The sequence below is a fragment of the Taurulus bubalis genome (genome assembly GCF_910589615.1).
Source record: "Taurulus bubalis genome assembly, chromosome: 17".
NCBI lineage: Eukaryota > Metazoa > Chordata > Actinopteri > Perciformes > Cottidae > Taurulus > Taurulus bubalis.
In genome coordinates this window covers 19,826,160-19,850,544 of record NC_136605.1, presented here as the reverse complement: position 1 = coordinate 19,850,544, position 24,385 = coordinate 19,826,160, and the positions used below count along the sequence as shown (strand labels likewise).

The following is a 24,385-nucleotide window of genomic DNA, read 5'->3' as shown; positions in this document are numbered from 1 at the left end:
AGCGCTGATTAATTACTTAAATCGAAGAGCCATAGTAATACAACACACAATCATTTTATAACTTCAGCCCTTTTTAAAAACAGACTCAGTGCTTTCATTTCACAAACATAAAAAAAAGAATGCTATATGAAAAATGAATCGAACTATCACAAATAGTAAAGTAAAGCGTGTCGTGAATGCAGCATTGAAGAGTGTGAATAAACGGCACAAAAAAAATCCCTTCAAAATAAAAGCACAAGATTTTTTCTTTCACCCATGCAAAAGGTCCGCGACACCGAAAACGGTTCCGCGATCATGACTTTCAAGCTATCGTGGGCCACATAAAATGACGCGGCGGGCTGGATTCGGCCCACGAGCCTTGAGTTTGACACCTGTGATTCATACGCCGATTGGATGCTAATCGGCATTATTTAGAAGTGCATCTTGTCAAAAGAACTGGCTGACACAAGGCCGGACGCCACGATGAAGGATTTGGGGCGAACTGGCCCTTTAAGGTCGAGCTCAGTTTTGACAGAGTATCCGCAGCCTCTGTTGTGACCGATGGGGATCGTCTCCCGTCTTCCTCGCTTACACGTAGCCCATGTGAGAGAGCGAGGAGACTGCTGACCGCTGCCAGCTGGCGGGAAAGCAGAGCTCCATCAAGCGGGAAAAAGGAGAAACATCTGGAGAGGCCGCTACAGAGCGCCATCGCAGCTTAGCATGCACAGAGGAAAGGCTCCGTCTGCCGCTGGCTGGCATGCCCACTTCCATTATTGTTACGGTTAAGGGTCACAAATCATCGGTTCAAAGGTTGCATCCGATTTGAGTCGAATTCCAGCAGGAAAATAAGCTTCCCGTTTAGCGATGCACGCCACCAGACTTTAAATAATCTCACAATGTGCTTCAAACTCAATTCAAACACAAAACATTTATTATACAGAACACACATTCAAAAAACACTTTAATGGCTCGGGGGAAAAAAAATAAAGAAACACTGATGCGTCCCTGAAATTTAGGGAACGTTTTCAAAGTGAAACGATAACTCACAATAAACTGTTGATTCATAGCAGAACCGACGTCTGCGTGAGTTCAGCCAGACATCGAGAAGAAGAGCCTTGAACAAGGCTATGTACCCTTCTAACTAATAGAACTGAAATCATTGCTGGACGTTTCATGAAACTGAAAATTGCATGCAACTCAGAAACCCCCCAAAAAATAAATAAAATGAGTCTCTTCCCGACGTTGTCGGTGTCGTCAACCATAAGGCACTTGTTAACGGTGTTTAGTGTGAAAAGCGGGAGAATCCCGCGTGTCCTCGTCCCGACTATTCGGGTAAGGAGGCGGTCACGACGCTGCTGTAAGGTCCGTACCGGCCAAACTTGTCTTTGCCCACCACGGCGACGCACACCTTGCGCCCGGGCTTGTACTTGCTGATCATCATGCACATGGGCAGAGGCTTGGCATCCACCTGAGAGCAGGTCCAATCAGGGAAGACGTTGCTCCCCTTCACCTTCTCCACGGTCATGTAGACGCTGCAGCATGGACGACGCAGAGAAAGAGAGAGAGTCAAAAAACGTGAGCGAATAACAAAAACACTGAAGTGGAGAATCTTTCTGCTTCCCTGAAGTCACAGTGTTATGCTAAGCTACACGCAGACGCCATATGTGTTGGAGGAGATGTGCCCAGAAACACAGGTTTGAGGTTTGGGAAAGGAACAGGATTGGGTTGATTTCTGCAGGTGAGGAAACTGAAGTACGCTTCTGCCATCTAGTGGCGGTTTAACAGTTTGCTCTCAATTGACTGGTGACATAAGTCACTGTGTTTACATTTTAAATACATTATTTAAAAGTTGACCGCCTGGTGGTTCATTCCCAAAAAAAAAAAAAAAAAAATATTTATTTATTTATATATATATATATATATATATATATATATATATATATATATATATATATATATATATATATATTTTTTTTTTTTTTTTTTTTTTTTTTTTGGAAAAATAATTCAAAAAATACCATGTTAAAATCAAAAAATCTTGCACCACTACTACAGCTAAAACGATTAGTTGATTAACCAATTAGTCAATCAACACAAAAAAATATCTGCAACGCTTTTGATGACTTATTAACCGCTTCAGTGTCTTTTAATGCCGACTTTGTGAGAAAGGAACATTCTCCTCGAGTTCAAGCATCTTAATTGGCAGCGTTTGCTGCTTCCTTTGCCATGTGTCGTCCTAGACAGTGAAAGAGGCCGGCGGCCGCCCCTTAAACGGTCATTAATACACTAGCAGGGCTGAAAGCTGCCTCCTGGACCCAGGACCTCTCACCTGTAAGCGGCCATGGGCGGCCTGGAGGCGTCGTCCTCCACCGAGTTCCAGAGCACCGAGAGGCCCGCGGGGTTCCTGATGAGCGCCAGGCGCACCTGTGGTCTCTGGGGGATGTTGTACGAGGCCGCTGTCATGTGCAGGATGGAGGGGAAGGTATTGGTGGGGAGAGGGGGGTACAGGGGCTTGACCTTCAAAAGAGAGGGAGGCAGCGGAGGTCAAAAGAGTAACAAACAAGTCACGTGAACTACGGATGTGAGGTGAGCGTCACCTGCTCGGAGTCTGCGTCCTTGGGATCGTCGCTCTCGCAAAGAGGGAGACGCTCTACTTTCACCGGCTCGGCCTTTGGTTCCACACGCGGCTCGGCCTTCGGTTCCACACGCGGCTCGGCCTTCGGTTCCACACGCGGCTCGGCCTTCGGTTCCACACGCGGCTCGGCCTTCGGTTCCACACGCGGCTCGGCCTTCGGTTCCACACGCGGCTCGGCCTTCGGTTCCACACGCGGCTCGGCCTTCGGTTCCACACGCGGCTCGGCCTTCGCGACATTGTTCTCTATTTTCAGCTCTTCTTTGGGCTTCAGCAAAGAAACGCACATAAACAATGAAGCCAAAACACAAACTGTCATTAGTGTTTTGTAAACGGTGCCAATGAGACAAACACCCTACCGTAACCTCAGGAGAACCATCCGGGGTGAGAACCGGAGGAGGCAGCTCCCCACTTAAAGCTGCTACGGCACCCGTCAAAGCTTAACGTGGATTATGTGCAATGACAAGAAACAGGAGGAAGGGACGGGGAAGAGCAGAAAAAAAAGGGACGTGGTTATTAATTCATGTACTCGCTGACTCATTATTTAATTTGGGTCATTAGAACAGCTTATGGTGTCAGGTTTTCTTCCTGCAAGGAGGTATCATGTCACCAGGAGCTAGTTAGGTAGTTTAAACGTGAGCGATTCATCCACTGTGTGTGTGTGTGTGTGTGTGTGTGTGTGTGTGTGTGTGTTTTCTTCTTACCTTTACTTTCAGATCGCATATTCTTTAGTGCCTCTTTCGTGTGTTCCTGGAGAGAAAAGATCGATCAACTTAACCTGAACATTTCTATTGACCTCAAAACGATGTGAGCCACAACCTGAATAGACAAATAACACATTTTCTAAAGACAACAGAAACACACCTAAAAAGCCTCAACTCTGCGAAATAACTATTGTCCAAACTACAATTAACACACAAATTAAAGATAAACTGCATATTCACCATCACCATTAAGACCTCTCTCTTATCGTCCTCGCAGTCCGTCTTCTTGTCGGCTGAAACATGAAATTGTATATAATGAATGTGTGTGCGATGGCGAATTTTACCTTAAAGCTGAGTCAAATCCCATGTATGTGTAAACACACATGGCCATTAAAGCCGATTCTGATTCGTTGCGATTCTAAGGACGCTGGTTGGCTGCATCAAAGCCGTGTAACGCCTTGAAGGTTCTTCAGGCTCGTAGTACTCCGTGATTAGATCATTACAGTTTGCAGCAGTTACATCATAGCTTTGCTTTTATCAACTACGTCATCTGGGAGAGATTTTAGATGAAAATGTCCATTTATAAAGTGCAGTACCTGTGTGCTGCAGTGTTAAGCCAGTGCAAAAAAAAAAAAGATAATGCTGTTAATGGATTGCTGCGTTAACGTATTTATAACGCGCCCATCCCTACTAAGAATATTAAATGTCCATTACACCCACAAATGCAAACACTCTTTAGCGCACACACACACACCTGCTGGGCTCTCACTCTGCACCGAGGTTTCCATGGCTTCGTCCACAGAGTCGGGGCTGCAGAGATGGACATCAAATAAAAAAAATTTTATAAAAAAAAAAAAATAAAAAAAAAAAGTACAAATTCCAATCGCGGCCGTCTGAACGTTCTACGTACCTCGTGATCGCTGCGTTAACAGAAGATGGCAGAGGGCGCTGAAAGCCGAAAAAAAAATTAGGATTTGTTACACTCGCATACACAGCATTTAGCTTAAACTGAGCTTAACTATATTTTATACTTCAAGTTACCAAATAGAAAATAAAAAAATGCCATTGAGAATCTTTTCAAACCTCTTTCTTCGTCTTCGTCATGAAGGCGATCGCTGCTTCCGCTCTCTTGCTTATTCTGTTAATTCGGGTCTGAGGAAAAGAGGAATACTCTGTCAAGACTTATTGGGTGTAAAATACATCCTTTATCGCCAATTATGTGCATTCATGTTTGGTTCTTCCGCTTTAAAAAAGAGACCAGCAATGGCAGAACAACAAAAATGTGGATGAAATGAGTGAATGTTGTTGATGGCAAGCATCTGTGTAGAGAAAAGGTTTCAATCCAATTGGAAAATGAACAATGAACAACAGATTTAGACAGCAGAAGAATGGATGCGTAAAGGATTTACCAGCAGCTGTCAAATTTAGAGAGGAAGAAGAGGAAGAAGAGTCGCATTCTGAGACAGCTTGAAGAAACTAAAGGAATGAAAAAAACTAAGATGACAAAAACATGACGGAACAAAGAAAGCTGATGAATGACAGATGTGCATATACAAGAAGGAGGGAGAAAAGTAATTAACAGAAAGAAAGAAAAAGGTAAATTAAAACTATTAGTCCCCATAAAGCCGTGTATTTTGTCAGTTTAACATGTGGAGCTCCGTCACCGACCTCCAGCTTCTTCATGGAGGTCTCGTAGTCGACGGCACGATCCAGATTCTGAATAGTTTTTATCAGACCATACAGCCTGGTTGTCCTCTTTTCCACTGTGGCCTGAACCTCCTGCTCGACCAGCGTCTGCAGCTGTACACACACACACACACACACACACACACACACACACACACTTCAATGAGTGCAGATTACAGTTATAGCCATGCACAGACAAAGTATACATTTAATAAGTCATAAAAATGTGGTCTCTTACTTCCGATTGGGAGAACGTAATCTTCTCATCACTGGCTCCAGGGGAAGCTACCTTGCTGGGCATCGTCTTCGTCCTGCATGCAGACAAACAGAAGGTCAAGATTCCCTCGCAAGAGTGAGCTAGATCTTAAAAACTAGCCAACTCCGTCCAAGGCTTCCCCTCAGATGTCAACATCCGTAACTCTGCACCACGGTGAAAGCCACCAAACACACACACACACACACACACCAGACACATTCCTCCAATGACTACACACACTTGCACTTTGCTGCTTATATTAGACTGTAGATATATCTGCACTTCATATTCATATGTTTATACTGTCTACATTGTATTCATCCAGCGCATTGCACTGCACTTTTCTTTTGCACTCTGGTCAGGTGCTAAACTGAATTTCGTTGTCTCAATACTTGTACTCTGCAATGACATGAGCTGAATCAAGGCCACTATTAACTACATTCAGGCCGGACAAAATGATTGGACAGGATTGTAATTTGCTTTAGTCATTTGATTCATCGATTGCTGTCTGGATATACAGAGAATTTCGACAAATGTGATGGAACATGTTTTTGAGGAAGGTTTCCAACCCTTTAAGTTGTGCAAGCACTGACCAGAAGAAAAATGTGCTGAAGCAACGAACATTAGATGCAGTAAAAAAGAAACAGAAAATGTGAGTAAGAAGTCCTTGTCAGCAAGAAAGCAAAGCTGGTAACAGACAGAGTACATTTTGAATTTCAATGTGCCGGATGTTCTTCCCCTTTAAACACTCGACTGCGCATCCTGAGCCTCACTACATGCTCCCGAACCGACATCTCATCTCTGAAACAGCTGTCGGATCTACATGCAAGTTATTAAATTCCTTTCAAAAATACTGTAAAAAAATAAAATAAACTGTCACTGTTGAGGTTGCATCTCACATTTTTGGGGAAAAGAGAGAAAAGTGTCTCATTTAGATTCCTTTGTAATGTGAAAATAATAAAAACCTGTTTTGTGGTTTACACACAGTAAACCACATGGTTTATAGAGCATGCAGAGCTTTACTGAGCCTATAGGGTTAGTTTGTCTTCACATTATAAGGACAAAGTAACTTCTATTGGCTGTGATTTATCATCCATCCTCAGCTCCAATAGGTTTAAATGGCCATCGGTCCCCTCTGGTCCTCGACACAACTAGCGCCCCCTACTGACCAGAGGGGAGACACAAAACACACGTTCTCCCCTGCCAGCAAAGATCTTCACAATACTTTCAGACAATCACCATCTTTCATGAAACTCTGCTAGTTTCTGCTGGAGCCGAAACTAGCCGCGGGGAAACTGGCACGCCACGAACATTCATGGAGCGGTTCTGCAAACATGGCAGCTGTTGGACGTCAACTCACATGTCCATCAGACTCTGGGCCACCAGTGCATCAGTTTTCCATCCTTTTGCTGCCTTCATTGAACGCCACGCTTTAAACGACAGTCCAATGTCCACCCGCGTCTCCCTTGATTTCTCTTTGTGCTCCCGAGGGGAAAGGTGAAGTTTCTTGCGTTTGGTGGAAAGCTTGGCCTTTCTTGGAGTGGGTATTTTGGAGCGTGTGTGATCTGCCATATTCTTCTGTGGCGGGCTGTCAAGACAAAAGCTGTACGTTTTGTTTGAGTTAGGGGAACGTTAGAGAATGTAAAAGACAAAGTTAGGAGGCTGACGTCGTTAAGCAAATATCGTACAATATGTTGCCCACAATATAAAAATAATCATGGGACAATGCGTTCTTTTCAATTTCTAGTCCAGCCCTCTACTGTCAGACGTGTGGAGGTTTGTTACAGGGAAGTAGGTAGATAGATAGATGGATAGATAGATAAATAGATAGATAGATAGATAGATAACACAAATCAATATAATATGAGTATCTATGGTGTGGTATCGATCAAAGAGTCTACAAGGCGTATTGATTATCACCTCTGTTGTCTACCGGGTTCCTCTCTGGCGCTCACAGCAGGTCTCGTCTATGCCGTAAAGGAGTCCTTTGACGTCACTTCTTTGCAATGTCGCAAACTGAGATCAACAGAAACACAGCGCACAGAATTCAGATTAAAACGTCAGTTTATAAAGCAGACGTCACATCAAACGTCGAGGAAGTTCGTTTTCTGGCAACTTTACAACATGTGACGTCCAAAAGTAAACTTTTTTTTAAATTTTTAAGGAGTCTTAACTAGAAGATAATTTAGATTTCTGTTACTCTGACTTCAATTCTCAGAAGATGTTTCGTGATCTTCCAGAGAACAATACCACACAGTTTTGTTGGCGGGAAAACCAGTTACCTAATTATAAATCACTTAACTCTCTATGCTTGTTAGCAGCATAAACCTGTTGTTTGACGGTCGAAAAGCAAAAATTAGGACGTAAATCAGAGGCTGAATAAACGTCTGTTACTCACTGGGTTCGCTAGCTGCTAATATTCCTCTATCGAGCGAAACTCAAGCAAACTCGGATTTATAAAGATGTCTAACGTCCGCGAACAAGACGGCTGCCACGTTAAACAGATTTAAAATGTAATATAGTGAAACTTCTCACTGCTGTAGCGTTACCTGGTAAAACATGTTATCGTCACGCGCTGAAGAACTTTCCCGGTCAACTTCCGCCCACCAACTTCCGGCCCAGTTTCTTCAGAATAAAAGCGCAATCGTGAGGAAAATAGATTGAGAAATAAATCTGCTCTAGACTAAGCAAATATATGTCAATAGTCTTCCTGACACGATTACTCTTGTGTGTGTAGCTGTGTAAGGTGAAAACAAGTTTTGAATGTTTGTTTGTATATATTGTGTGTATATTTGTAATATTATAGGCGCTTCCAAATATCTCGGCACATCACAGAGTACTTTCACAATATTTAAAAACTGTGACATAATAAAAAAGATCAGGTCAGAGTTCAAGGATAACATCATGGGTGACTCAAAGAAAGCATAAATATAGTAAAATTCCTCATTACTGTATAGCAATTTGCACGCATTAGATGCAGTGGATGTCAGCCAGACTATTGCTTCTGCCAGAATATTTTTATCTTTTGAAAATAAATATATAGAAAGTAGTAATCTTGCAGCATGCAAGAGAGAATTATTGATCTTTCTGCAAGTAAGTGGAGGTGATGGAAAATGGCAAGTAGCACTAATTGTAATCAGCGTGGATGGATACTTGACTCAATGACAGAGATGTCACACACAAACACATTTTATTAATTGTAAAATACATTTATTGAGATCCATCTGATGGATCAACAGGATTCAACAGGTAAGCACCTTTATAGTTTCGACAGAGAGATGGGTCTTTGTTTCTGAATCTGTTGGAAGTTTGTCCAGTCTGTTGTTCTGAGATAGAAGCAGCAGCAGAATCAAGTTCATTCTTTTCAGGAGTGACTGACAGCAGCTTAGTGGTCTATTCTGGAGCCCGAAACCATAAAACCATAAACTGCACGTTGTGTAGTTTTCTATCAGTCCAGTGGGTGTCAATAACACACAGCACATTTTAGTTCGATGATATGTAAATACATGAGTAGGATTTTTACAGATTACAGCAGCAGACACTGATATTACAACAGATGTCAACATTAAATTGCATGTTGTTATATCATTTGCCTGAAATAATAAAAGGGCCTGAAACAAACAGACACACTTCAATTTCACGGATGTCAAAACTAACAAAACTTTTGGATGAATTTTATGCAAGAAAAGAAACCGTTGTTTATTTTTAAGTTCTTCAAACATTGACCATTTTAACATGTCTACATTATAAAACACGACTCAAAAAATGAATACTTCATCAAGCATTAGAAATATTTAAACTGCAAAAAAAAATTAAAAATACAGTTTAGGCTTCAGCAGCTCACGTGCTCCTGTTTCACTGTGGTTACTTGTATAGATCTACATTAACTAAAATAAAGTACATCTACGTTGATATAAAAATACTACGGAAAAATTGTAACAATCCTTTTATAAATTCCATTTATTGTTGGTAAATGCCAGAGCACACATGTGCACAGGGTGTTCCAGATGTTTCAGTAAAGGACCAAATAGACAGAAGCACGGCCAGAGAGGGAAACAACAAAGACTCAGTCACTTGAGGCTAAAATACACAACAGTGGTTTTAAACGATAAATAGCTTTTGTCTTTTTTTCTCTCAGTGAAGATGCAAACAAAACAAAAACAGAATAATAACAAAGAAATGTTCATTCATATTTCAAGTTTGCATGTTAAGTCGTCATTTGAAATCCCGAATATCACAGCACATCATTGGGTCCTTTTTCACCAATAAAACACAAGTCAGCGACAGAACAATACAAACAAATGAAAAAATCCTACATATTAAACCTCAACTAGCGCCTCAATACACTTCCTGTTTGCTTTGCTTAACAGAAGGTGTTCTATTCTTTTTATATATATAGAGTTTTAGTACTTCAATCTGAGAAATAAGCAATTTTGGCAATTACCTGAACTATACATACACAGCAAATATGTACAAAATAAATTCCGTTGACTGTAGATTCACAAAGAAAGTACGGACCCTTTGGGAAGTCAAATCCCTCCGCGTGTCGTCAGCTTCTATCCGTCGCGATCACATATTTCAGACAGGCTCCTATGAATGGAGTCGCTAGGAAGCAGGACACAAGGTAACATGCGGAGGAGACAAATCAGTATGTTGGAACAGTGCTCAGTGGGAAGAGGATAGTGAAGGCATGTTCTCGCTAAACGCAGCTATGGGGGAGTGCCACAAGGCTCATGTGTGGGGCCTCTCACGATCTAGATCGTGGACAAAAATGTGTCGCTGAACGATTGTGGATTAGTCCTTTTCTAAAAATCTACGGGTTCCAGAGAGAATGTGTGCATGCGTGTTTGTTGGGGGGAAAGTGTATTTGTGTATGCGTGGGTCCAAGTGCTCCTGTTTTGTATTTTATTTGAAGCCCCCGTCACATCTATTTGCGCTTCCTGAGCACCAGGTACATGAGGCCGCTGATGAGAGTCATGGGGAAGCTGATCCAGGCCAGGATGTAGGAGGAGCCATAGGAGCCCTGCTGGAGACTCGCCACGTGGAAGCTCTTGTTCTGAGCCGTGTAGACGGACGCCGCGATCAACACACATAGAGCTGTGGGGAGGAGAGAGAGAGAGAGAGGAGGATGGGAATTACACTCCATCGCTGAGGAAGGAATTTCATTTCTACCTGTGAGATATTGCAGCCAGCTTGGTGCCACTTAAGGAATAGTTTTCTTAGAGTTAGATGATCACATTGATACTACTCAAAAAGCTGTATACCAAGACAATGAGAGTAGAGGTTCTGCAATTTTTCCATCAATGTGTGGAAAGTCAATGGTTTTACCCCAACACTCGGGCTATAGCTCAACAGGCCTGATTTAAAAATCAATGCACATCAAGTGTGAATACAACATACGTGCCCACATTGGGAGACTTTTGCTGATCTTGAATTGTGAATAATCAAAAAAGAGCCCCGTGTTTGCTCTCAAGTCGCATGCAAAACGTTCACATTCTAGGTTATCCAACCTCAGAAATGTGTGGACAAAAATCTGACCACACCAACCACACTGCAGTGGAAACAGTCATAAAAGCTGCATTGAAAAGTTACGTGTGTGTGTTACTCACAGGCCAACAGCTCGATAACAGCAGTGAAAACGAATCTATCTCCCTGTTGGAGCTTGAAGAGCTGAAGGACGAAGACGAAGAAGCTGACACAACATAAAATGGTGGCCAGAATCATAGTAGCCTGGACGGTCTGCAGATAGGCTGAGGAGAGAGGAGAGAGGAGGCGTTACACACACACACACACACACACACACTTACAGTAGCGACGCTACATGGCAGTAGCACGTCTCACCTGCATCAACAGTGTGGCTGTTCTCCACAGGGAAGCAGGTGGAGTTGCAGGAGTACCACAGGTCGGCGTAGATGACGTCACGTCCCACCGGCGACACCACCCACCAGGCCTACAGCAGAGGAGACGACACGGAGACGGTTAGCGTGACCAAAATGTCCCGCCGTGTGCTCGTGCTTGGTTTGTACTCACGTTGTGAATGGTTGCAACGAAGAGGAGGATGGCTGCAGCCACGTGGAAGAGGAGGATGAAGGCTAGGATGATCAACATGGCTGCCCTCGTGTCTGGTCAGGCCTCGTATGTTAACGCTGGCGGGTTTGGAGGCAGATAGTCAGGGCCGGGTCGAGGTCCTTCACATGAAAGGGATCTGTTGGGAGCGACACATATCATACTTTAATAACACAAATACAGGAAAGATGAATCCCATGTGTGTCATCAGCATATATCAAAACATACAGATACAACTATTGCAGAGGTCCTTCATACCGGTATTTGACCTCAAATGTTTGTGAAAACCTGAACATATACCAACAGCTCATGAGGATGTGCAGAAAGCAGATTTATAGTCAACATTTTTACTTCTCTGTATTCACTTTTTTTAAAAAGGAAAAAGTCCCTGTGTGCCGTTTTATGAATTTAAGTATTGATTCGTCTTTGAAGGGCAAGATAAAAAATTAAAGATTAAAAAAAAAAGAAATTTGCTGCAATACACAGGAGGGTTAAGTAAAAATAAATTAAAAACAGCTGAATATGTGCAGTATCTGCAGCCTCTCTGCAGACTTCATTATTGTATCGTCTCAAATACAAATTATTAAAACTGAGAAGAGGAAGAAAACAACTGATGCAGGGCGACGTCTTCCCTCAAATTACAGAAAATCCTTCTGAGATGAAGCATGCATGTTGCGTTTCTATGCCAAACTGTGTGTGTGTGTGTGTTTGAGTGTGTGTGAGCACAGTGTGTGAGCACAGTGTGTGGGAACGTAGTGTTTACTCTGCAGCGATTGAAGGCCTTAATCCCGACTAGGACTTGTTGATGTAAGCGGGGAGTTCACCGTTTACATCTTGAAATGGGCCGTCTGTGCTCTGCTCACTCAGCGTAGACCAGGACACAAGGCTGCTGCTGTGTTAGCATAAGAGGTCAAAGGTCACTGTGTATGAACCAGAGACACTTAAGGTGCTGGGTCTAACGCTTATTCCTCTGGTTTCTGCAGCTCGACCTTGGTAGTTGTAGCAACAGGAATGTATGGCATCAGACAACACTGTTGACAGTCATCACAGAGGTGTGTGTGTGTGTGTGTGTGTGTGTGTAAGATATGATCGTCTACTGAGGCCTTGATTTTGTTTGTGTACTTTTCTTTTTTGCACTTTTTGTTTTGAGGAAAGTAATAAACTGACGGCTAAAGTTACTCTTTCCGTCGGGATACCCAGAGTTATTTTTGTTTACATGTAGGAGGGGAAAATAAAATACCAAAAACATCCAGCAGAAACCCATTAGTGGGTTTGTCCAAGAAAGAAGTTTGCTCAGCATATTAAATGCTTAGTCAGCATCCTTCTGTTTAACATTCATAATCACACAAAATAAGATTCTGAAGTCGAGGATTTATTAAGACGAAACACTTTAAATGTTTTCAACATCGCTTTAAAAGTCGATAAACGCGTTCACACGAACGCAGTAAAGACTTCACCTCGACCGACGACCCCGTGGGGAACACGCACATCAAATTACATGACGAGACTCCAACTAAAGACATTCAGAAGCTGCAGCAGGCAGACACACAAACATTTAAAAGCATGCGAGGGCAGACACACACACACACACACACAGCAGAGGAATTAGCCCTGTCCGCCAAAATGGAGTCGCAGTAAAAACAGCCTCTCCCCGCCGACAGGAAGCAGGCACAGCTTTCTGTGTGTGAGCATCCAGAGGATAAAGGGAGAGGATTTTAATAAAATTGTCAGCTAATCAATTCTTGAGTTGTGACCAAAACATATGTTGTGACTTTTGACTTCCAAGTGGACGTTTGTACCAAATTTGGAGCCGAGATGGAGCAGCATGTGTAACGCTGCATTCGGTGTGGATGAAATATGTTTCATGCGTTCACAATGTGCATTTTTACATTGATTATGCCAAAGGTTTCATGTTTATTTAAGTGTTTTTTTTTCTTTTTAAACGAAGCACGAGAGTATATTTTAGTATTTGTTTTGGTCGTGTGGTTTCATTTCATTTACATTTATAAATGTCACGTTCCCATGTCTGAATGTTCTTTAGCAATAAAAGTTAATTGATCATTAAAGTGTGTACTTGCCTTTTTAATGCTATAATATTATCATTATATCAGAAGCATAAAATGGTCTTAAATTGACAGTAATATTGTTTAGCTCAGTTATTTCTGGGACAATATACCATCCAACAAAAGTAGTAGAGTTTCACATACAAAACATATTCAGCTGTGTATTTCCAACGCTGACATTGAGTAAAGATGTATCTGAGCATAGTGGTGCGTTCACAGGTCACACTGGACGGGAATGTGAGACAACCTTATTTTTAGGAACTGGCGACGGCTTGTTTGAAGACTGACTTTTGGAGCTCTGCAAATTCCCAGAAAATTGGCCTATTATAACAATTCATAACCACTGCGTCTCTGCGGTGGCCGAGCAGACTTTACAGAGCGATGCTACTGCAGAGTGAGGAGAACAAAGATGGAGGACAGGGAGGAGGAGACAGACGAGTCAAGGTAAAGAACAACAATTCAATTTACTACATTCGTTGCAAAGCATCTCTCCGGTATTTGAGTTTAATCTGCAGGAACATTCTTTGGAGCAGCAAGTAGTCACACACACACACACACACACACACACACACACACACGGGTCTGATTCCTTCTGCAGCTGCTTTCTCGTCTCAGTGGGGAGAAGACGAAGGGAGGAGCGAGGGAGGAGACGACAGGAGAAAGAAGGGAACCCCATTGGAAGGAAATGGAGGGAAAGAAAAAACACGAGCACACACACACACACACACACACTCTGATGTACATTGACATAAAATACACAGAACCACAAATATACGGCCTGCCAAGAAAATCACTAAAATGACAGACTCTTGGACACAGTTCAGATAATTCGGGTTAATTCAGACTTTGTAACGCACAGACACACACACAGGCCTGAAGATTGTGTAAATCATGTGTGCATGCCCCGTTGTGTGCGTTTGTAGCTCCAGCTTCATTTGGTCCAAACTGTTGCGTTTCCATTCCATTGTTGAGCTAATTTTAAGCATGTTTTTAAAATAAATAAATTCTAAATCATGGAATCTAATTGTCTTTCCGTCAACTGGTTTGAAGCGAATGAGCTCTGCTGCATGTAAAGTGCTCAGAAGGTGGCGCTAGAGGCCGTAACGGCAAACAAGTTACCGAGACTACAGGAATTTGTTTAGTTGGGCAAGTTTGAATTGTTCTTCCTTTCACCGTGTGGAGATGAAGAGAATAAATATACGTCGGGGAAGATGGCACGAGTGGAAACAGCTGATCGGCCATGTTAAATGTTGCTATGTCAGAATGTATCTGTCAAGGCTTCAAAAGGTTTCCAGCATCAACTTTTTTTTTCTACAAAGGATTTCCACGGGATCTTGCAGTTTCCATTCATCATTTATTTTTTTTGTTTTATGGAAACAGATCTTGTGATGATTGACAAGGGTCATGATCCCAAAACTACAATTAAATGTCTGTAATCTCTCTTTCAGGTACCAACTGAAAACTTCCATTCATAATAGTGATGCAGTCTTTCCTCTCTTTTTGGCTGACACACACACACACACACACACACACACACACACACACACACACACACACAGTGTACATTAGCCGAACAAAGTTTCCTCATCCGAGTGAGAGACCAGCGCCGAGCATCACTCAGCAAAGTAACCTGCTAACAGGCTCTGGGTTTATATTTTCTTTACTAGGCGTGTCACTTTACTGAAAGCATTATCCTGTGTTTTCTTTGTTCTCCTTGATGTTGCAGTCGTCCTTTATGGTCGACTTTCACAGGCTCCGTCACACGGCTAAGTAGATACAAATATGTCACACAAAAGAGGACAGAAAAATAAAGGAACTGCAGCTTTGTGTGATCGCATGATAGAGTCTGTCAGGCTGCAGCCACCTCACTGACAATCAGGCTGCCATTCCTCCTCTCCACTCAGCCTTATAATAGGAGGCTGGGGGGACTGGGCATGTGTGTGTGTGTGTGTGTCCTTGCCTGGTGGAAAATGCTGACTTTTAATGTCCTTTTTTTTAAAACTCTTTTCATAAAACACAAAGCCACAGACTTAACTGGGCCTCCCTCACTGTCCCACTCTCTCTCTGTCTGTCTGTAGCAATGGAAAAACTGATTGGGAAGAGAGAAAAGGCAAGAAGGCTTCCAGTGGAGCCCTCCGGCCCCTTATGAGGTCGTACAGTTGAGACTCAATATGCAACATTTCCTTCTCCAAACCCGCAGTCTGGGGATTCACGAGCAGCAGCGGGTACTTAGAGTCTCGAGTGCCTCATAACACCAGTTTAAAACTAATGCAACATTAACTGGCACCTCGCTTTGTATTGTATTCCATAGGTCACACGACATTAATATAACACAGATAATCTGTGTTAGTAGCAAACTGTTCTATAGGGAACAACAGTAAAAAGGCCCAGGAGAGAGTCAGATGTCCCCTTTAGACAGATCAGTTACACAGTGGTGTGTATGTGCGGTGTGTGTTGGAGCTGAGCCAACACACACACACACACACACACACACACACACACACACACACACACACACACAAACACACCGCCGACGATGGCGGCGAGGTGCAGTCAAAAGCTCTGGAAGAAAAAGGCCCTCAAGTGCACCTGGAGTCAAGACTCATTTCCTCAAAAAGGTCCCCTTACAGTGACTAAGCTGCATTAATGTGGGGTAAAGGGAACAACCGTGTGTGTGTGTGTGTGTGTGTGTGTGTGTGTGTACACAGCAACAATAGCCACGCTAAGGCTTTATTTTTAGAGGAAACACAAAAGGCCCATCTTCCCCCGGACCAAACACAGCGTTGTTTGGGAAGAGCACACAGAAACCCGTCGACCCACACGCTCAGATGCTCAGTCACAGTTTGCTTTAAACTCAAAAACCTTCAACTTTTATTACCACCGTCATACACGTGTTGGTGCACACGTGAGGTTTGACCTCTGCTCTTGACCCCGCCCTCAGCGTTTAGGAGCAGAGGGATCGCTGGGAGGCAGGAGGACACTTCATCCGAGTGGCAGTGGAGGAAGTGCAGGATTAGAAATGCAAGCAGTGCGGCTGTAATCCTTTACATGATGGAGTTACAGGAGCCTTTCCACAAACCGGCTGAAACAACAGCAGCCGTGTGAAGCAACGTGCCAAACTGAATGAAAGCTGCAGACACAGCGTTGCTATTTGCACGTCTTTACCACTAGTGAGACATATTTGACAGTTTGGCTTGTGGGTGTCACCAGAGGATAATAGCCACGGTGGCTGCAGGGATGAGTCCTAAGACCTAGAAATAAGTCAACATGTGTGCACTTCCAGTTCCCTAACGCTTCAAGTCAACAGGTTTTAGGTGAGATAACTGAAAGAAGGCCTCATCTTCTCCGGCCTTAGTTTTACAGACGTTGCCGTACTTAGGCTAAGCTACAAGCTCAATGCTAACAGCATCGTGGCCTTGTTTTGATGGTGATGCTTGCTCATATGCTACGTTGCTAACAGTTAGCCATCCTGTGAAGCTGAGCAGGTTATCAGCACATTCACATCCTGATGCAGCTCTGTCACTTTCTCACTGTCCACACTCTGAATGAGCCAAGAGGGGAAAGTCCCTGCTAAAAAATATATTATTATAGTATTACATCTAAATTCAACATTTGGAAAATTGATTATCAGCGCAAACAAACGGTGCATTCAGGGCGCAAATAGACAACACGGTGGTTTCAAACTGCATTTTTTTCTCCATCACGGTCATGAGATGTTTTATTAGTGACAACACACGCCTAATAACTTGACCGATCTTTCCTTATGACTCAGAATATGTCAGTCCCACTGAATTACTCTCATCAAGCTATAAAACACCGGCTTTGAAGTAAATATTTGAGCTATTTTGAGTTTTGTTGAATATGAGGAGAGAAAGAAGAATCGTTGTTCTGAGTAGTAGTGTGTGTGTGTGTGTGTGTGTGTGTGTGTGTGTGTGTGTGTGTGTGTGTGTGTGTGTGTGTGTGTGTCAGGAATCAGAAACATAACAAATTGACAAATGTGAACACATGTACTCAATGGTTCTCCTGCTGGGTTTAAACTTTAAAGACTTCCCTCTGATGCAGGAGTTCTTTCATGTTGGACAACAATATGGTTTGTTAGGGGTGTGTGTGTGTTTTCACACACATTCCTAAAGTGACAGCGCTGAGTAATGACTCCCACATGGCAGAGAGAAGCTGAGAACACCTGGTAAAAAAGAGACATCCATCCTCATATCATCCCACACCCCCCCCACACACACACTTCCTTCCTTTCCCCCTCTACTCTCAAGTCATTTCACACTTGTTCCCTGATAGTTTTCATCTGTCAGCGCCTCTTAAACCCCCTCTCACCCCCTGACTAATCCGCCTCCTATCAAGTGTCCCACCCCTCTCTCCTCCTGCTGGGTTCAGTGTGACTGAGAATACGTTCAAATTAACGGCGACCCTCTGAGAGCAAGGCGGCGAAGCACAAAGTCCAAATACTATGCGCTACTTCAGATTGCTTTTGGCCACTGCACGGATCAAACGTCACCATGAAGTCTGGTGGGGGGGAGGAGCTACCACATCACAGGCTGCAAGTTGTAACGCTCGTTCATTCAGCTGTGTGTTTGTGGTTGTCTGACTCATTACTTCACACATTTGTATGTTTGGTGAGTGTGGGGCTCGTTAAACTAAATGAAAAGCTAGAGAGAAGAGAAGATGGGAGTGGCTTTCTATTCATTCTCCAGTTATATAGTTGAATATTGTATGTTTTATCTGTTTTATTTGTTATATGTACAACCGTCACACTTCTTCTCCAGACTTTCCTCAGACGTTGCCCGATGAGGAGCTCCATTTCCATGGAGGAAAATCTCCTCACCATGGAAAACCTGGACCAAGTTGTTGTTGTTTCCAACCACAAGAGGGCGCCCTCCCCAGCCATGGGTGAACGCAACAGTAATCACCTGCCTCAGCAAAAGTAAGATGCCAATCAGTGGCGGTCCCATAAAGCACCACGAGGGACCTGGACGGGTTTAAACCCATGATGGTCTCTGTTCAGTAGAATAAAACACGGATGCTACACTGGATACTTTAAATACTATTCAAAATGTGTTCACATAAAAATACACTGATGTCAAGGTTATAGGTTTCAGGCCCAACTTCATAGTGTAACAGTAATGTGGTGAAACCACGCAGGCAACATGTTCAGTGAAAAGTCGAATAGTCCACACACACACACACACACACACACACACACACACACACACACACACACACACACACACACACACTTCCTGTTCCCATTGAAACAAATAGCAGTTTATCTTCGCTGGAAACACACACTATTCATTCACAGCTCACTCAGACAGACGGGCTTAAAAACACACACACACACACACACACACACACACACGGACGCACGCACACGCACGACAACGCCCCTTTCATTTCCAATGTCTGCACCCTGGAGCCACGATCTGTTAAAAATTAAATAAATACCCCCGGGCTAAAGAAACGAGGCATCAAAGGCTCCTTAAAATGACTCAGTGATTAAACGAAATAAACCGGTTCCACGTTTAAAATACCCAGACAGGGCACCAATTATTTTTAGGAATATTTTAGGCTTAAAATAATCCTAAAAATATGTGAGTTTTAAATTAATCCACAGCAGTAAATGGGGACAGTTGGGCTCAAACTCACCAGGACACGCGAATAGAGTTATTGGTATAATAAAGAGACATATCGCTGACACGTAGGATTTGAATGGGACAGAGAAAGTTCCGTGCAGCATTCAAACAATATGCAAACTTTTAAAAAAAAAAGAGGAAAATAAGTTTACTCACCGGGTTTTGGTCCGAGAATGAAGCAAAGCGCGTGGACTGACTTCCAGATGCGTGTTTATGTGGAAAAGGGAAATTAAGGGGCAATAAATTGGGGGGAATGCAGGAGGGAGAAGAAGAAAAAAGCTTCCAAACGTGACGAAACGGCAGCTGGAGCTGGAGCTAGTATATAAAAGTTTGTTCTGTGCGCACGTTCTCTGGACAGGACTGTCGGGAGCGCGCGCGAGAGGGAGGGCTGGAGCTGGGTGTGGTTTGGGATTTAATATGCTGGGAGGTGCGTGCGCGTGCGTGTGAGACACATGGACGGATTGGTGACAGGAGTTTAGGCCTCCGAAAAAAAAGTAGCTATAAAAAAAGAATTATGGCAGTCAGAGAGGAAGTTTGAAAGTCTGTGTTTCCTCACATGGCAGACAGACTGAGCGGGAGACAAGAAAACAAACCGCAGAGGTCAGCCGGAGAGGGAGACGAAAGGAAATTAAGCGGATGAACCGGGATGAAAAATCATGAATGGTTGGAAAGAATGGTGAAAAAGGAGCAAAGAGGGGATACAAGAGAAACGGAGAAGTGAAAGGGAGCAATAATATGAGGATATATTCCCTTTTTCTCTCTCCACATTCTCATTAATATTACAGGTCCAAGGAGAGTTTTCACTTTCCTGTATTTGTATAACCCTTGACTTCCTAATTTGCATTATTTTATCACCTGGGAATACTCCTTTTTTTTATTGTTGTGGTGTTTCTGCACCGCAACGCCCAGAACAGGATGGGCAGCACTGAGAGGCCCGCTTGCGTTCTCCGCTCATAAAGTTTGTGTTTCTGTAGATGGAACTCTTTTCTTGGCGGGCGATCACAGCTCTTTATAATAAAAACAGCTCTTCTTCTCAACTGCTGCCACACATGTTAAACATCCCCCCATTAAGTTGCACATGGTTTGCAACATCTACAACAACAACAACAACAACAAAGCATGGAAAAATATTGGAAAAATACATTTTCTGTCCCTCTTTTGTAGAACATCAGATTGATTGAGACTTTACAGCGACCTCAACCCTCTTTGAATTTCATTTAAGTTGTTGTTTGAGGAATAGTTTGGTATTTTGGGAAATATATGTATTGGCATTCTTCCCAAGAGTTACACGAGAAGATTGACACCACTCTCATGTATGTTTGGTGAATATGAGGCTACAGCCAGCAACTGGTTAGCTTAGCTTAGCTTAGCACAAAGGAACAGGGAAAACAGCTCTGAAAAATAAAAACCTGAGCCACACCCATCACCTCTAAAGGCACATCTGACTCTGGAGCTGAGTCGACACACATTCAACACACACACAAAAAAAAATCAACACTTGACTGAAACTTCAACACTTATCCAACGGGCAAAGGTCTGCTGTGATCCGTTTGATGTGATTGAGTTTACATTACGAGCTCTGGGTTTGTCCTCAGTGGTCCGATGTTGCCAGGGCGTTGCGGGGTCACAAGGAGCCAGTTAGTCGGGAATGAAGAGGGCATTGTCAAAGGTTGGTATGCAGCGTCATTCTTTTGCATTTTCCACAACACGGGACTGCCATCACCGCTGGAATACATGAGAATCATCCATCAGCCTGACGTGAAGTCTGCTATTTGCTTACAATTCATTACATTCTAGGTATGAAACACAATCAGATGGAGCGCTTGTGCCCAGGTGACCCTCTCAGGTGACATCGAGTATGGAGATGTGTGGAATAAAGGCAAAGTAATGTGGGACAAACAGCACAGATTGCACTTTGTGGGTGCACAAGCTTCGTCTTCAGTGTGAGCAGGTTAGCCTAGCGCGCTAGTTTCAACTTCCCAAGAGGAATGTTGATGTGACAGCTTGATAGGTTCGCAGAAACAGTTGAAACCACATGATATCTGCTCTGTATGCTTGTTGAAAAATTGAGGGAAATTAAGAATTAAACGTGCTGGCACAGCGTGGAAATGGAGTGTGTATCCTTGCAGCAAAGGCTCTACAAATCTATCAGTAAAACATCTATGATCTGCTTGTAAAAAGTGGGAATGGTATACATAATCGCTCGTGCACATTCACAAGAGATATAGCGGGATATGTGCGTCTCCTCCAGAACCCAAACAGGTGAAGTGTTGTGCAGGCGGAAGAGGGATGATGACGCCTCATTGTAACGCTTAACAATGAACTCCCTCTCTCTTTTGCTTTCTGTTTATTTCTCATCGGATTCCTTGCCGACACACACACACACACACACACACACACACACAAAGACTTCAGGAAATGTCCATAAAATGACAAAGGATTTCAATTGTTTTCTATTCTAGAGGATTTCATGAGAATTTAACATTTCGATTTTTATGGGCAGAGAGATATCTATTAAAGTAGATATCTCGGCACCACCGTTGGTGCATTTTGTATTTTTGTCCGTCACCTGTGTGTTGTTCTTTTCAACACCGCATCCCTGCACATAACAGCACACACACACATACACACTGACACACACACACACACACACACTCACAAATGCCCACAGCTAGTGCCTGTTTAAACAACAAAGCAATCCCATCATCCTCAGCTCCTCAGGCGACTGACCCCCAAACACACACACACACACACACACAGAGGAGGGAACAGGTTTAACCTTCCTGCCAGGTGTCAGGTGTCCCTCCACACAGGTAATCACACGATAACACCGGCGACCCTCTCACACCGGATGTCACAGAAGACACATATCAGCTTCATGCTATTGTTGTGAGACGTTTAGGAGACAATGCTGTGTACACAGCTCCACCCTGGAAGAAGTTTTTTTTCAGTATACAGTGTAGTATCTCACCTGGAGCAGAAATAGGTCATCGCTGCCTCGTGCTGTTTGCTGTGTAGCCGTCACCTTTAAGACAGTTTAGTGTTAACTCACACTCCTTCTCTGCAACATTGTGAAACACACAGTTTGAAACAAGCTTTTCTATTTCTGGAGCATAACCAAGAAGCAAAGAGGATTGCGTAATAAAAGTGGAAGAGTCCCAAGTGCTGTAATTAAACGCTTTATTTAAGTTAAATATAATACATAAAAAGTATTATACTCATTATGCAAAACATGTAATCTACAATAATGCATTATATTTGTATATTATATAAGTATTCATTTAATCTTAACTATCTCTGTCCATTGCATGTTGTGTGAAAACATTTCTAGAGCAGGATGGATGGGCTTTGGCCACGACACGCATTCCTCTTCCGCGGCTGCAGCTCCAGCCTCTCAGGTGTTACCTTCAGGTCACACAGAGAAGAGCACTTGATGAAAAAAATGAACACAATCTCTGAAAAAACCTCAGCAGGGTTGTTTATCATGTGTTCTAAATGCATTTCCAGAATTCCTCTTTGAGGCTCAAAGACTCTTCTGATCGTCTGGAATGGAAAAACATATTCAGAAAGATCTTACAGGTAGCCGACAAAAAGAATCCATAACATTATTATCAATTATATTTGTTTCCTCATTTGCTGTTTTTGAGGATTCTGCAGTGTATTTATTTATATGCTTAAACATGAAACTTCTTCAAAATAAACTCCAGATAGTGTGTCCAGTGAAACACACACAGGCCTGTATAGAGCGAGCATGGACACACACACACACACACACACACACACACACACACACACAGAAAGATCTACCGCCAGACAGGAAGCAACCCCCCACCTTCTCTGTTCCTGTTTCTCACAGCATGGATGTGTGTGTGTGTGTGTGTGTGTGTGTGTGTGTGTGTGTGTGTGTGTGTGTGTGTGTGTGTGTGTGTGTCCATGCTCGCTCTATACAGGCCTGCTACTGTGGGCAATCAGCAGGAGGCAGATTGAGCAACACAGGAAAAGAGTGACACAAAGACACGAGAAGATAGTGGAGGATAGAAGCAATATTACTGAGTGGAAACAACAAATGTGCAAAAAAGTATACAGAGCCAAAAAGGGGGGCAGCGACCAAGTTTGAAAGATGTGACAATCTGTTTTCTACACCTCTCTCCTCCCTCCCTTCCTCTCCTCTGCAGCCGGAGGGAGAGACTCAAGCATTTTATAACCTTTTCCAAACACAATGCAAATTTTAACGCAACTATAGTTTGACAAAAGTTGTGCATTATTGCAAATGGACATAGAAAATATGAAACAGAGGCATCGCATTGGCAACGTTTTGTTCCTGTTGATGCTGTCGGACAGCTGCAGGAGTTTAAAATACCGCTTTTATGGAGGACCGTAAATACACGGAGATCCGTCAGAGCTCAGCGGAGAATCAGCACTTTGAGGTTGGTCGCATACAGCCCACTTCCGACAGTGAAAGAAATAAAATATGAAATAAAAAGTCATAATTATGAGATAGAAAGTTGAAATTATGAGATAGAAAGTATGCATGGGCCACTGAAGCGCATGCAACACTTTCTATTGTCTTTTATCTCATAGTTTTGTTCTTTCACTGCCGGAAATGGGCTTTCATATCTACATGTCATGTCAGAGCTTGAGAAAGTGTGTTCTGAGTCCAAGAGAAACAAAAAGAAAGAAAATGACAGAACATGTATTTAACTAAGTTGACGTTGTTTTTGCATCAACAGCCTTAGGGGGAGACACAGAGGTAACACACTCAGCATCACATGTTGGCGTCCGCCTTCTCGTGTGTGTAGCCCGACTATAGTGTGTTGAAGATAAAGGATCACACACAGTCTGAAAATCAGGCTGCTTTCCATCGCATTTGCATCCCCAGATTTTCCTTCATTTGCTTAATGAGCACCTGCCACCAGGAGCCATGGGAAGCACACTGGAACTCAACTGGACATTTTAAATGGAGAAAGAAATCAAACTGGGAGTGGACTGTAAGATTTAGGTCACACGCACACAGACACACACACACACACACACACACACACACACACAAAGAGGGCAGAGCCTCCCAAAGCCCACAAATCAACAAGGAAATGACCACTGGCACAAGTACGGCCCTGATAAGAATCCAGCCATCAAGGATGTGTAATTTACACAGGCACCATGGATTATCAGCACTTTCACTCTCAGCCCGATGAACACACACACACACACACACACACACACACACACACACACACACACACACACACACACAAGCACAGATTCAGTCCTGTGTAGATTCACTGTTTACTCATCTAATCCATCAAAACCAAATAGTGTATGACCATGGTATGATTGGTAACCGTGTGTGTGTG

At 43.1% G+C, this 24,385-nt stretch overlaps 2 protein-coding genes across 3 annotated transcripts; both read right to left on the bottom strand.

Annotated features, from left to right (window-relative positions):
• Positions 1-888: 888 nt before the first annotated feature.
• Positions 889-7,189, bottom strand: atf7ip2 (activating transcription factor 7 interacting protein 2). The gene is made up of 13 exons (XM_079233037.1): positions 7,178-7,189; positions 6,618-6,860; positions 5,240-5,312; positions 4,984-5,115; positions 4,399-4,467; positions 4,226-4,263; positions 4,070-4,125; positions 3,556-3,608; positions 3,316-3,361; positions 2,971-3,050; positions 2,577-2,879; positions 2,309-2,496; positions 889-1,511 (listed from the first exon to the last, which is right to left on the bottom strand). The coding sequence occupies exons 2-13, from the start codon at positions 6,827-6,829 to the stop codon at positions 1,304-1,306; spliced, it is 1,458 nt and encodes a 485-aa protein (XP_079089163.1). The 5' UTR covers positions 6,830-6,860; positions 7,178-7,189; the 3' UTR covers positions 889-1,303.
• A 1,303-nt stretch (positions 7,190-8,492) lies between these two features.
• On the bottom strand, positions 8,493-20,620 carry emp2 (epithelial membrane protein 2). 2 transcript variants are annotated; one of them, XM_079232664.1, is made up of 5 exons: positions 20,601-20,620; positions 11,288-11,462; positions 11,099-11,207; positions 10,867-11,007; positions 8,493-10,354 (listed from the first exon to the last, which is right to left on the bottom strand). In XM_079232664.1, the coding sequence occupies exons 2-5, from the start codon at positions 11,363-11,365 to the stop codon at positions 10,185-10,187; spliced, it is 498 nt and encodes a 165-aa protein (XP_079088790.1). In that variant the 5' UTR covers positions 11,366-11,462; positions 20,601-20,620; the 3' UTR covers positions 8,493-10,184. The 2 variants fall into 2 exon arrangements, with proteins under 2 accessions (XP_079088790.1, XP_079088789.1); XM_079232663.1 differs by lacking the exon at positions 20,601-20,620 and adding an exon at positions 19,188-19,310.
• Between the last annotated feature and the right edge of the window lie 3,765 nt (positions 20,621-24,385).